The following is a 15,454-nucleotide window of genomic DNA, read 5'->3' on the forward strand; positions in this document are numbered from 1 at the left end:
GCATTGAATGGCGGAGCAGGCTCGAGGGGCCGAATGGCCTACTCCTGCTCCTATCTTCTATGTAACGTGCAGGCAAATGCCTCGCAGTGCAGTAAATAAGTTGAAAGTGTGCTGTTGTTCCCAACTTTGAAATATCGGATTTGAAAATACTTTCTAATAGATTTTATTTCCACAAAATAATTTTTTGTTTCATTTTGTATTTAAAGGAGCCCTACTGGATAGTACTGAATGATCGTATCGTGAGTGTTATCAACAGTGCTACGCTGACCTCAGATACAGAATGGGTTGGATATCCATTCCAGCTCTTTGATTTCACAGCTTGCCACCAGTCTTATTGCGAGATGTACTGCAGCTATGTTCTGGCATTAGCACATGCAGTGTGGCACCATTCAAGTATTGGACAGCTTTCCCTTATCCCCAAGTATGTAATAGAAGTTTATCTATTTATCTCTTACTAAATGTAATATTGCTTTACTATAATACTGTAGTGATCATAGAGTCATAACGGCACAGAAGGAGGCCATTCTGCCCATCGAGTCCGTGCCAGCTCTGTAGAGCAATCCAGTCAGCCCCACTTTATCCCCGTAGTCCTGCACGTTTATTTCCCTCAAGCGCCTATCCAGTCTCCCCTTGAAAACATTGAGGCCTAGAAATTCAGTTGCGTTCGCCAGCCGCTAACGCCATAAGAGGGGTAGATTTCCAGCGCTAGGCACTTAGCGCCCGGGCGCAGAACGATCTGCGCCTACGCCCAACTTCAGTTGACATTTAGCGCCGGCGCAAAGTGTTTGCGCCCGCACAGCTGCGCGCGCAGCTTATGACGTCATTTCGTCATGCAACGCTGTTTGTGCGCCCCAAACTGGAAATTCAGTGGCGCCCGCCCAATGTGGGCGTGGCGCTGTTAAGAACTGTGAAGTGGAACGCAACAGAGGCCCTGTGGGCCTCGGGGAGCGCTAATTAAAGGGCACTTACACTGACCTATAAAGCCCAGCCATTTTGCTGCAATGACTTTAGTGCTTTGGATTTCTGGACAGAGACCAAGGAACAGAGCTTACTGATTTGGGACAACATAGGAGAGGTATTTTTGGCTTCTGGCCAGAGCTTGGAAATTTGAATCATTGTGATTTCACTGTTTGCAAGTTTATTATGGGGGCTGTATGGGGTTCCAACCCTCAGTTCCAGCATTATGTGCGAAGGGCTCGCAGACGCTGTGTGAGAGGGCCAGCCATGCCTAGACGCAGAGGGGCCATCAGGCGTCGGCAACGTAGGCCTTACCCACTCAGGGAATACCGGCAGCAGGTGTCCTATCTCACCATGACTGCTGCGCATTGTGTTAAGAGGCTGCGCTTCAGAAGGGAGGTGGTTGCAGAGATCTGCCAGCTGCTTCACAGAGATCTGCGTCCACAGCTGATGTGCAGGACGTCTCTCTCGGTGGAAGTGAAGGTCACGGTGGCTCTGAACTTTTATGCAAGCGGCTCCTTCCAAGCCGCTGCTGGGGACATAGCGAACATCTCCCAGTTCGCCGCGCATCACTGCATCCGGCAGGTCACCGATGCCCTTTTCGCGAGGAGACACCAATTCATCTCCTTCCCCATGACCCTAGAGAGGCAGGAGCAGCGTGCAGTCGGATTTGGCAGGATCGCGGACTTCCCCATGGTGCAGGGCGCCATTGACTGCACGCATGTGGCTATGCGGGCACCTATCGACAATGCCGAGGATTACCGCAACCGGAAGGGCTACCATTCCCTCAATGTACAGCTGGTGTGTGACCACAGGCAGCGCATCCTAGCTGTCAATGCCCGCTTTCCAGGAAGCAGCCACGATGCATTTATCCTGCGCCAGACTACTGTGGCTGACATGTTCGAAGCACAGCCTCCACCAAGGGGATGGCTTATTGGGGACAAGGGCTACCCTTTGTGTACATGGCTCATGACCCCGCTCCGTGCGCCCAGGACCCCTGCGGAGGAGGCATACAACGAAAGCCATCAAGCCACAAGGAACATCATAGAGCAAACGATTGGCGTCCTCAAGCAACGGTTCCGCTGCCTGGATCGCTCCGGCGGATCTCTACAGTATTCGCCGGATAGAGTCTCCCAGTTCGTCGTCGTTTGCTGCATGCTGCACAACCTGGCTATCCGCAGGACTCCGGCACTGCCACCTGACGTCGCACCACCACCTCAGGAGGACGCGCAGGAGGACCATGAGGAGGAGGAGGAGGAGGAGTACCAGCCCAGGAGGGAGCCACAAGGTCCAAGGGCCGTCCGCCGGCGGCTTATTGAACGACACTTCTAGGCCCCCTGTCAGGGAATGGATTGTGGCAATGAACGCGCCTGAATGCAGCCGCTCCGCAAGCCCTCAGCCGCTTAACGCAACAACCACTGGAAACATGACACCTGGACAAGCTGAATAAATAAAAAGCTTTATTTAACAAACTCAGGGCCCTTCCCACATGAAACAGAAAAACAGACAAGACCCCCAAAAAACAGTCACAAAAATATCTCACTCCCACAACCTGGGGAGGAATAACAAAACTTGCCCATCCAATTGGCCTTCATCCTCGGCCTTACCAAAAGAAGCCCCCCCCACAACACAAACACCCCCATATAAAAAAAACCGTTGCCAACACACTCTACTGGGTGTGCCGAGAGGGCGAGTCCTTGTGCGGCCCCTGCCCGACCTGTTGCTCCGCCTCAACCTGGGCCCTGTGGGTGTTGCAAGGCTGGGGGAAGGCTCCTGAGGGGCAGAATGCGTGACGGCAGATGCCCTTGGGGGTCGGCCTGGACGAGGTCCGGCCCTGGAGGGGCCGGCTGCTGACTGCTGTAGCTGTGGCTGGGCAGCATCAGTGTCTGCAGCAGCTCGTCGCACCTTGGCTGGGGGAGTTGCAGTGGCGGCTGCAGCAATGGGGGCAAGCTGGCTGACGCCAGGCGCTCGCTGGTCGCCAGAGACACTGGCACTCGGCCGGGCTGGCAGTGCAGCAAGCGCAGCAATCTGGTGGAGGCCAGACCGCTGTGCTGCAGCAGGGCGGCGGGTGCCCTGGCGATGCTTCCGCGACACAGCGAGTGTGGCAGAAGTGAGTGCCCGAACTGCCGTGGTCTGTGCCCGCATCAGATCAGTGAGTGTCTGCACGGCACCACTCATGAACTCGCGACTCGCGTCCTGCGCTGCCGCGAGTTGATGGACACCCCTGTCCTGTGCTGCCGCGAGTTGGTCGACACCCCTGGCCTGTGCTGCCGCGAGTTGGTCGACACCCCTGGCCTGTGAGTCCCCGAAAGCGGCCACACTAGAGCCAGGGACTCAATGGCCTGAGGCAACTGTCCCACAACCCCCATGAACTCCTTGTGGCGGCGCTCAGAATCCGCGGACATTTCATCTAGGAGGCGCACCTCCTGGGCGAGGACCGTCTCCGGACTGGAGGCCGGACTCTCCCTCTGGGGAGAAGGCCGCCGTTCTGCCCGACCCTTCCCACGTGCCTGGACGCCACTGGGCCCAGCAACTGCCCTCCCCTGCAACACTTGCCCCCTCTGGGGAGAAGGCCGCCGTTCTGCCCGACCCTTCCCACGTGCCTGGACGCCACTGGGCCCAGGGGCTACACCCCCCTGCAGCACTTCCCCCTGGCTCTCCTCCAGGCAAGACGTCTCCCCTCCATTGCCATCCCCTGGCGCGGATGAGGCTTCCCCCGATGTGCCGCCTTCCTGTTGGTCCTCGTCGTCCTCCTCTTCCGAGGGACTGGCACTCTCAGCTTCAAGGACCTCCTCCTCACCAGCTGAAAGCAGGAAGGCACAAGAGTAGCTTTAGAGTGAGGACAGGGCGTCAGCGAGGGAGGCATGAGTGGTGGCATTCAGCGCATTGGTCGGACAGTGGCAAAGGATGTAGATCTGATGCGCTAGGGGAACGAGAGAGGTCCAAACGGTCATGTCCTTACCATTGGGTCGCAGCACAGGGTCGGCATCTCCAATGGCAACAGGGCCAGTCACCCGGCCACGCATGAGTCGAGCCACGCTCTCCTCCAGCTCACCTGAGCTCCTGGAACTGGGCACGGCCTCCCCCGGTGACATTCTGGCTCTTCAAATTCCGGGCCATCTTGGCCTGCAAGAGAAAGGACGGCCTCTAAGTACATTGTGGTGGCCTGTTGTTGTGTGCACTGCCTCCCATGGTGGAATAGCTTGGCCAGTGTGGTGCCCTGTTGTTGTGTGCACTGCCTCCCATGGTCGAATAGCTTGGCCAGTGTGTTAAGTGCAGAAAGTGCTATTGAGGATCATGCCAGTGCCATAGCTGCGGGAGGAGGGCTGGCCATTAGGCCTTTGAGGTCCCTTTGCCCATAATGTGAGGTGCACATGCAAGGATGAGGAGGACACTGGAAAGGGTACTCACCTTGACCATCCGAGTGAGGTCGTTGTACTTCTTGCGGCATTGGTCACCAGTCCTGGGACATCGCTGTTGACTGACACCCTGTGGGCGATTTTCCTCCAGGCTCTCCTGTACTGCCTCCTGGGAGCCTTCTTGCCACTGTCCGGGCACAAGATCTCTTTGTACCTTTCCAACCCCCTAACCAGCACCCTCAAAGCATGCTGGGAGAAGCGCTGCGCTCGTTCACGGGCCTTCTCCATGGCTTCAGGCGCTATTTGGGTCCACCAGCAGTGTTCAGGCCTAGCTGCAGGGCTCCACTATCCAGGGCGTGGCTGCAGACCAAGTCGACCCTTCCCCCTTTAAGAGCTGGCCGGCGTCAGGGTGTCTGCTGTCAATCAAAACATGACCGCACCTGCGCTGCGCCCGGCCTCGGCGTTATCGGTCCGCACCGCCGGCTTAGCGCCTAAAGATAGGAGTGCAACGCCAGTTTCAGCGCTCGCCCAAACTCTTGGCCAAATCTACTGAATTTCGGCGAAGTGACCTGCACTTTCCGGCGGCCGCTAACTTTAGCGACCGCCCGACTTTACCGCCCCAAAAGTGGCTATACTGAATTTCTAGGCCTGAGTGTCTCATTTCCACCACTTCCGTCAGCAGCGAGTTCCAGGTCCTCACCACTCGCTGTGTTTTAAAAAAAAAAAAAAAAAAAAAGTTTTTCCTCGCATCCACCCTGTATCTCTTGCCCAAAACCTTAAATCTGTGTCCCCTACCTAGTCCTTGTACCATCAACTAGTGGGAACAGCCTTTTCCCGTCTAGCCTATCCAAACCTATCATAATCTTGTACACTTCTATCAAATCACCTCTCAATCTCCTTTGCTCTAATGAAAACAAATCCAGTTTCTCCAACCTGTCCTTGTAGCTAAGATTCCCCCATCCTCGGAACCATTCTGGTAAATCTCCTCTGCACCCTCTCAAGGGCCTTCACATCCTTCCTAAAGTGTGTAAAACATGTAACATTATTGATGGCTACATGCTAACCAAGTGATACCACAGACCAAACACATTTCAACACACAGGTGTGGCTCAGTTGGTAGCACATTTAAAAGGAGCATCATCTTCATGGAATACATTTTGGAAACCTTTTCCCATTTGTTTAAACATACATGCCTCAATAATGCAAAATTTATAATTTGAGCAGGACCTCACTAATGAAAATGACTTTTGATGGAAAATGATTCAACCCTTTTCATACAGTCAATGCCTCTTCAAACTAGTTCAAAATGAACATTAAAATGTAGTTTTTGAGGGAAGTGATATAAATTTGATCAGGTTGTTTCAGTAATTCTGACCAAAACTCCCCAATAAATATATGAAGTATTTTTTTTAAAAGATAAAGACCAGGAAAACCGTCCTAAAAGATTATTGAATGACTTCAACTCGTCTGCAATTTGATGCCAAACTGTAAAATAAAAATTCACGACTGTTTTAAATATTACATTGATTTATTCTTCATTTTGTGCTGGAAGATGCTACTCTATGAATCATTACCCGTGAAATTATGAATCATTACCCGTGAAATTATGAATCATTGCCTGTGAAATTATGAATCATTACCAGTGAAATAATGTGCAATCACTGAGCTATATTTAAATAAAGACCTCCTACCAGTTCTCCCCCCCCCCCCCCCCACCACGAGGTAAAGTACATATGTGCGCACATAGAATACAGAAAAGTGTTGCAGAGAAAGCTACTTTAAAAAGAACACATTTGAACTATGAGTAAATTTTAACATGCATGGGTGGCCTGCAAATGACCGACTGAACCGATGCCTCCAAGATAAGTCATCTAAACTTGGGTAAAGAATGCCTTATGTATATGTTAATATTTACCATACATAAAGGTTTGATTGAAATTGTTAAATTCTGAAACTGGAAAGGAAGGTTCAGAACTCTAAGTTTTTTTTAATGAGAAGCCAAAGCCCATAGAGCAGAACATCAGCAAAATTGAGAAGTGTAAAAATAAAATGAGGAAAATCAGAGTATAGTGAGATCAAGCTTAACTTTTAAAGGCCTGAAGGAGGAATAGATAATTGAGGGGAATAAGGAGTGTGATGGTTTGGGAGACTGCTTGTCTAGACCAGCGAGATATAGAAGTTAAGTGTCTTTTAGAAATAGTTAAGACAGAAGCTGTCTTTCCTATTAAACTTCAAAATGAAGATAGGAGTCCAGCTGTCTGAGTTGCTCGTAGGTTATTTGATTTGTAAATGATAACTCATTTGAAGATTGCAAGTCATACTACTCGGACATAGGAAAAATCTTGAAATGCTAGCAAGTGATGAAGCATGCAAGCCCACAGACAAACCATCAAGGGAGCTTTGTTCTAAGTCAGGTGTCAAAGGCAAATAAATGCTCAAATGTCCTTGAAACCACTGTTTTCATCTGCTGAAGTGTTAGATGTGGTTATTATCTCAATTGCCTGACCACTGAGAAGAATTAGTTTGATCATCAAATAAGTCTGCTTAATATGAAGGTAAAGACAGACACAAATAAAGAAAGTAGTGGAGCCCATTTGTCTGCCGAGGCAGATAACACACTGTACAAGATCCAATTTTTTGTAGCATCCAGCAAAGACACATTTGAAAGCCACTGAAAAGAATATGCAAAGAGTTTGCACTCTTCTTGCTTTGAAAAAGTTTATAGATTGTCTAGGTCAAGCATTGTACCAATAGTATCTTGCTGTATCATTCTGCTTCAGTGTATAATTTTGTGAATATGTCTATTAGCTTTAGACTGAATATACGGTTCAACAGTGTAGTATTTACTGCCTTTTCAAGTAGACAGGAGAGTATGGTGGGCATCTCACATGGCTTCCCGTGCAATATACTGTAGCTGAAGGGTAATTGTTGGTCCTGTAGCATGCTGTCATTACCACAGTATACACAAGAGTGCAGTTTGAAACTTGGCCTGCTTATGGAAATTGCCTCTTTGCTGTGAACACAGGTAAAAATGTTCAGAGAAAATTAAAACTATAAAAAGGAGCTCCATAGTTTTGAGGCCTGGGAAAAGAATAAGTAAGAGTATGCAATTGATTTATTTTATGTAGGGAAGAGAAATAGTGTAGGATTGTGTATTTTTGGATCTTGGAGGGAACAAAAGAGGAAAATTCAGATAAGCATTGATCTTTAGTAATATCAATAAAATAGAGAAAGATAAGCAATGTTGCAATGGAGAGAGAGGCTGGAGGTGAGTAAGGGATTACCTATCAGATTGCCGACTTTTCTTATAACGTATCTAGGAATTTAATAAACTATAAGGGTCTCCCCAGATATGACCGCCATCTTGGATAAACTTGGGCTTTATAGAGAGTAAAGCGTTGTTGAAGGGAAAACTAGTTTTTGGGGCAGCTTTTGTAAAGGAGTGAAGGGGTATTTACTAGTCCTAGCCCCTTTGGGGTTATCCCGGATCAGGCATATTTCTCAGACGTTCACTTTCAACTAAAGTTTGAGGTCTAAAGGTCCGGGCTATCTCTCCCTAAAGGAAAGGACCAACCCGAAAATGTTACCGTCCTCCAGATAGCGCTTTTAATAAGTTTAGCTAGACGGTAACGTCCTGGATATTATGAGGGTCCAGAGAACTCCTTCAGACTTGTACCTCTCCATCAAAGAGTATACAGAGATTGAGTTTGCGAGTTATTAATACAGAAGACTTATGTGAGACAATTCTAAAAATATATAGAGATTTATTAAAGATGCAATTTACAGTTGGTGAATCAGTCAATTGCAACGTTACCAGTTCTAAAAAGAGAAAAAAAATACAATCTTATTATTAACAGAGAATCTTACTTTTAAATCTTAACTTCACTACAGTATTGCAGTTCTTAGTTTTCTATACAGGATATCCATCAATATCAAATACCTTTGATCCCCGAGGTACAAAGAGTTGAAGACCACAGAGCCGCCTTTGTAGCCGAGAATCGCTTTGCCCGATTAAAGCGACTCTGATATCCCATTTGAAACTTCAATATTTATACCCTTTTCCAGTTGTATTTCCTTTAAAGTTTCTGCTGATGCAAGTTAACTATCCCTATTCATCTTTCTGCCGACCTCTGCAATTCTTACTGCCACATCAGCTTGTAATATTCTTGTTATTTATTCAGGGTCAACAACTGTCTTATCTCAATAGCCAGAATTCTTTCATAGCTATTTTATAGCTAGGTTTCTAAATTTCCAAACCCAGTTTATGTTTTAATAAGACCAGAATTCTTTCATAAGATCGTGTATTTTTCTGAATAGGTTATATGGCTTATTCCTTCACAGGAGGAGAGGTGAGAGTTCCATCTGAAGCCAGGAGAGTTGATGAGGCTAAGCATGCATGTAGTTAGCATTTTTTTTAAACTTCATGTTAAATTTTTAAGATAAGCAAGTGATTCCCATTCTTCAGTCCATCTTGATTTGTGACATTTGTTGTCAAGCAAACAGGTGGATGGTCTGCTCTGACTTTTGTGAATACCTCATATTGACCAGTTGCTAGGACATGTCATGTTGCCCAAACATGACTAGACCCAGTTTCTCACTCTGCAGCTTGGATCGGGAACTGAGCGAAGTGAAAGATTAAGCTTGCATTGCTGTACCACTCGGGCACTAAGCCTTAGTGCGCTAATGCTCAGCACCGTCCCTCCACATGCTGACATTTTTGAAAAATGACAAAGAAAAGGAAGCGAGAAATGTGTAGATCTTGCACAGAAGAGCTGAAAGCATCGTTGGGTTCATCAGCAGTCTGTTTAATTGCCACTAAAGGAGTGAATATTTTTAGTAATTCAATTTGGAGTAGGCTGTTTTTTTACAATATGCTTCACTGGTTGCAGTTATTTTTGCAAATGCAACTGCAGATAATTCAAAAGTGCATCACTTTTTTATGCTTTGAATGTGCTGATGGCACAAGTTATACGAATTCACATAATTCTGTTTGGCGCAACAAAAATTTTAGTCACTGTGACTGGGATCCAAAATGAAAGACATAACAAAAATTAAGGATAAAAGGTGAAGTGAGTTAACACTAAACAGAATGGTTCCCTAAATCATTTCTGAATACTCTTCCATTACTGGCTTGTGACTTGGCCCTCAGAGCTGGTAGAACATAGAACATGTTTCAAGGGTCCATTAACAATGGCTAGCAGACCACTCTATTGACTCTAATCTTGACGTACTTGGGTACATGCAGACATAAATTACGTGGTACTTATGCTGTCCCAATTAATGTGAAAATTTTGAGCAATAAAGTCTAATTTTTATGTTACTTTAATGAATACATTGCTTTGACAGCAAAGCTGATTGATAGGTTTTTATATGACCTGAACTTGATTCTAGTATTGGAAGTGACTTGTGGCCCCATAATTCATTGATGTGCACTGTTTAGTTCTTCTAGTTTTGTTGTACTGCTTGGTTAAATCTTTCCCTTATATCAGGTTTTCCCACATATATTACCAGAAATTGATCAGAAACATTATAGCAAGTAGTAATAGTCTAAATAAAATGAACTTCTTGTCGGTATTCAGAGTATCCTCCAGACACAAGAATACATATATTAAGAATGATTTTATATAAAAGAAAATCTTTATTGCTTATGACCAAATGTGCCAAAATTGTTGGAAGTGATGCTTTGTTTCCCTTCAACTGCACACAGCTTTGTGAGCCTGGTGGATATCAGGTTACTGTTGCTGAAACCATAGAACAAACTTTCCAATGCTATTTTCTGAAGTGGTCATTTTCACCAAATTGTTTCTTCTCAAAATGTAAATGATAATTTAAGCTCTCAAAGGTTTGTAACCTACCCAACTACTAGGGACAAGTTGTAAGTTTAGTAAAAGGAAAGAATATTCAGAAATGACTTGTGGAGTATTCCTGTTCAGTATTGCCCACTTTGCTTTTTACTCCCTCCTGGTTTTCTGATACTGAAACTAAAAAGGAGCTTTTGATGGAATGAAATCCTCCTTCCTGTGTGCCTTCCCAGCCATTTAAATGCTGATGTTTTCTGCAGGAGCACATTAAACTATTTATGCAGCATTCTCTATCAAGTGCCCTGATGGGTGAAATGCTGATTTTATTCTCAACTAGATCTACAAGGGGTGGGGGTGGAATATTGTACAGTACTACCATTTAGACTGCAGAGAAGACCAATCTCTCGCTTTGAACCTAGAGTGTTGTCCCTTTTGAAGAGTATGTTTTATTCCTCCCCACAGGAAAACATTCTTATTTGTATGCCGGGTAGTCTAATGCATCCTAGGCTTCCATAAAACCAGTCGTGGGCGTGCTCTGTCCTGCTGTGCTTTCTGCTCGTGTGTCAATAATTCTGCGCCTTCCCTCACTCATCACATTTGATAACTGAGCTGATAGGAAATTATAGAATAAATCTGTCTAAAGTTAATGTATTCATGGTGACTCCTGAGCTGTGCTTCATCCTGTTCTCTGATGTAAGTTGTTCAGTCTCCTGCATTCAAGTGTGAAATTAACCAGGCCAGTTTACATGATAAATTCGAACAGTGTGTGACAACTGAAGCCAGATTAAATTGCTGCATTCCATGCTATTTCCTTTCTTTTATTAATCTGATTTATTTGTAAAAGAGACATAAGAACATAAGAAATAGGAGCAGGAGTAGGCCAATCGGCCCCTCGAGCCTGCTCCGCCATTCAATAAGATCATGGCTGATCTGATCCTAACCGCCAATCTACTATCACAGAACCATCTCCTGAATCTAACAGAATTAGACACACGAAATAGGAGCAGGATCAGGCTACACGGCCCCTGGGCCTGCTCCGCTACCCACCGGGTCATGACCGATCCGAACCTAGACTCCTGTCCAAATTCCTGCCCGCTCCCCATAACCCTTTATTCCCTTTACTTCTAGGAAACTGTCTATTTCTGTTTTAAATTTATGTAATGATGTAGCTTCTACAGCTTTTTGGGGCAGCATATTCCATGGACCTGCCACCCTCTGAGTGAAGTAGTTCCTCCTCATCTCAGTTTTGAAAGAGCAGCCCCTTATTCTAAGACTATGCCCCCTAGTTCTAGTTTCACCCAGCATTTCAGATGAACCTTCAAACCATTTATTTTTGTTGTATGCTGGTAGTGTTGATCCATCAAACTGGCTATTGTTGACTAAATGAGATCCATAGTCAAACTTGTCCAAAGCTTTTCTTAAAATACATTCTGAATATAAGGTCTGTCTGTCTGTATATCTAATTAAAATGATTGTGTTCTTCCCTATTTTTCTATGGAACCTGATTGATCTTTGCCACCTAATAGATTAATCAGATCACAAAAAATGCATCAGACAGACCAATCACAGGTAGGTAAGGTCAAACGCCAAACGCGTGCCTGTTTGACTAGGGCAGAGAGAGGAAGGATGTCCCTGTTGAGTAAGAGACCGAGGTTGGAAATGTATTTATATTTTTGATACTTTTTCTGTCCCCTTATTACTACCATGTCTATCAGTCAGCGAGAGGAGGGCAGAGCCACATTGGCAGCTACTTGCAGGACATGGGTTGGATGTATAGGTTTCAGGGCTGTGTGGGTGTGTTCGATCTAGACTGAGGGTTCAGTCCAAACAGAAAACAATGTTTGAAACACTGAGGCTTAGGTCTGGGTAATGTAGATGGGACATAGTGTGACCCACAGTGGGCACAGGACCAGAGAGAAGAATGAACTTCAACCCTGAGAACTAAATTAAATGTGCCATTTATCCACACAGCAAGATCAGCTAATCTATCAGTCTCAATGCTGAGTGTGCAGTTGCTTAAAACTGCCACTCTACACTGCAAGTAGCACACCATTATGCCCTTTACCATACTCCTGTCGAGCACTGCTCCCTCCTAGCCTCAGGTCATTATCCCTTCCTATCCAAGCCTTGTACCTCACAGCTTCCCACTCCCATCAAGGACACACCACAGGTTTCTTACTCATATTATTGCATTTCTCGGACACCAATACTGGTCAGTCAAGACTGATCCACTGTGACAACAATAGAAAGATCATCCAGCCTACGTTATAGGTACATCCCAAACCAGGCCTTGGCCTTCCAACCCAGGCTCTAATCCATAGTTTCTCCCTTACTCATACATGTTTCAGTAGCTTTCCCACAGCTCCTTGTCCATTTCTGGTACCCATCTCTAACTAGCACATAATTGGTTGTCATCTTATTGTGTGCCCTAGTCTTTCAAACAAAGGTAAAAGATGTAAGTTCAGTAAATCAGTAAAGGGACATATGTGAGAGGCATACAGAGACAGTGGGAGACATAAAGAAGAGAGACGAGACAGTGAAGGATACAGAAGGAGGAAGAGTGACAAACCAAGACACAGACATCAATGAAAATGGAGTGAAAATTGTAGAGACAGATTGGAAGATAAACAGAAAGAGAGAGGGTGATGAAAAGAATTTGAGTGGGGAAAAGCAGCAACTCAGTTATAAGAAGAATTTTTATTTATGTCTGTGAAAAATGCCATGAGAAATCAGCATACTCACAGAATCATATTTTTCAGCCAATGTCCCAAACTCCTCCATCACCATCCCTGGGTATGCCCTGTCCCATCGGCAGGACAGACCCACCAGGGGTGGCAGCACAATGGTATACAGTCGGGAAGGAGTGGCCCTGGGAGTCCTCAACATTGACTCCTGACCCCATGAAGTCTCATGGCTTCAGGTCAAGCATGGGCAAGGAAACCTCCTGCTGATTACCACCTACCGCCCTCCCTCAGCTGATGAATCCGTACTCCTCCATGTGGAACACCACTAGGAAGAAGCGCAGAGTAATAAGGGCACAGAATGTACTCGGGTTGGGAGACTTCAATGTCCATCATCACGAGTGGCTCAGTAGCACCACTATTGACCGAGCTGACTGAGTCCTAAAGGACATAGCTGCCAGTCTGGGCCTGCGACAGGTGGTGAGAGAACCAACACGAGGGAAAAACTCACTTGACCTCGTCCTCACCAATCTACCTGTTGCAGATGGATCTGTCCATGACAGCATTGGTAGCAGTGACCACCGCACAGTCTTCACACTGAAGACACCCTCCTAAATGGGATAGATTCAGAACTGATCTAGCAGCTCAAAACTGGGCAGACATGTGACGCTGTGGGCCATTAGCAGCAGCAGAATTGTATTCCACCACAATCTGTAACCTCATGGCCTGGCATTTTCCTCACTCTGGCCTTACCATCAAGCCAGGGGACCAACTCTGCTTCAATAGGGAGTGTAGAAGAGCATGCCAGGAGCAGCAACAGGCGTACCTAAAAATGGAGTGCCAATCTGGGGAAGCTGCAACACAGTACTACATGCATGTTAAAAAACAGAAGCAGCATGCTATAGACAGAGCTAAGCAATCCCACAATCAACAGATCCGATCAAAGCTCTGCAGTCCTGCCACATCCAGTCGTGAATGGTGGTGGACCATTAAACAACTAACTGGAGGAGGCTCTATGAATATTCCCATCCTCAGTGATGGTGGAGCCCAGCACATGAGTGCAAAAGACAAGGCTGGAGAGTTTACAACCATCTTCAGTCAGAAGTGCCAAGTGGATGATCCATATCGGCCTACTCCTGAGGTCCCCACCACCACAGAAGCCAGTCTTCAGCCAATTCGATTCACTCCACGTGATATCAAGAAACGGCTAAGTGCACTGGATACTGCGAAGGCTGTGGACCACGACAACACCCCGGCTGTTGTGCTGAAGACTTGTGCTCCAAAACTAGCCGCGCCTCTAGCCAAGTCAATGGGAATCGGGGGGGGGGGAAACTCTCCACTGGCTGGAGTCATACCTAGCCCAAAGGAAGATGGTTGTGGTGGTTGGAGGTCAATCATCACAGCCCCAGGACATTGCTGCAGGAGTTCCTCTGAGCATTGTCCTAGGCCCAACCATCTTCAGCTGCTTCATCAATGACCTTCCCTCCATCATAAGGTCAGAAGTGGGAATGTCTGCTGATGACTGCAGTGTTCAGTGCCATTCGCAACACCTCATAATGAAGCAGTCCATGCCTGCATGCAGCAAGACCTGGACGATATTCCGGCTTCGGCTGATAAGTGGCAGGAAACATTCACGCCACACAAGTGCCAGTCAATTACTATCTCCAACAAGCGAGCATTTAACCATGGCCTCTTGACATTCAACTACATTATCATCGCCGAATCCCCCACCATCAATATCCTGGGGGGTCACATTAACCAGAAACTTAACTGGATCAGCCACATACTGTGGCAACAAGAGCAGGTCAGAGGCTGGGTATTCTGCAGTGAGTGTTTCACCTCCTGACTTCCCCAAAGCCTTTCCACCATCTACAAGGCACAAGTCAGGAGTGTGATGGAATACTCTTCATTTGCCTGGATGAGTGCAGCTCCAACAACACTCAAGAAGCTTGACACCATCCAGGACAAAGCAGCCTGCTTGATTGGCACCCCATCCACCACCTTAAACATTCACTCCCTCCACCACCGGCGTACCGTGGCTGTAGTGTGTACCATCTACAAGATGCACTGCAGCTTCTTCGGCAGCACCTCCCAAACCCGCAACCTCTACCACGTAGAAGGACAAGGGCAGCAAGCACCTGGAAACACCACCACATCCAAGTCACACACCATCCTGACTTGGAAATATATCGCTGTTCCTTTTATTGTCACTAGGTCAAAATCCTGCAACTCCCTCCCCAACAGCACTGTGGGAGTATCTTCACCACACGGACTGCAGCGGTTTAAGGCGGTGGCTCACCATCATCTTCTCAAGGGCAACTAGGGATGGGCAATAAATGCTGGCCTTGACAGCGACGCCCACACAACGAATAAAAAAAAAAAAGTTCTGTGTCACTATTTGAAATTTGAGGACCATAGTTTGAATCTTCTTCTCTTAGGCAGTCCCTCGGAACCGAAGATGACTTGCTTCCACATTAAAAATGAGTTTGCAGGTGACTGATGAGTCCAATGTGGGACCTACAGTCTCTGTCACAGGTGGGGCAGACGGTGGTTGAAGGGGCGGGTGGGTGGAGTGCTTGGGTTGATGTGCGCCCCTTGCGCTGCCTGCGCTTGGCTTCCGCTTGCTCCCGGCGAAGAGACTCGAGGTGTTCGGCGC

General features: G+C 46.7%; 1 protein-coding gene across 5 annotated transcripts in view; it reads left to right on the plus strand.

Annotated features, from left to right (window-relative positions):
* med23 (mediator complex subunit 23) overlaps window positions 1-15,454 on the plus strand; it is a 150,929-nt gene that overhangs the window by 78,909 nt on the left and 56,566 nt on the right. For all 5 annotated transcript variants that reach the window (XM_085997124.1, XM_085997127.1, XM_085997125.1 and 2 more), the window contains one exon: window positions 207-421. In XM_085997124.1, the coding sequence (XP_085853250.1) occupies window positions 207-421 (215 nt within the window). The remainder of the gene's footprint in view (window positions 1-206; window positions 422-15,454) is intronic.

The sequence above is a fragment of the Somniosus microcephalus genome, chromosome 9 (genome assembly GCF_052327205.1).
Source record: "Somniosus microcephalus isolate GS21.2 chromosome 9, FLI_Smic_1.0, whole genome shotgun sequence".
Lineage (NCBI taxonomy): Eukaryota > Metazoa > Chordata > Chondrichthyes > Squaliformes > Somniosidae > Somniosus > Somniosus microcephalus.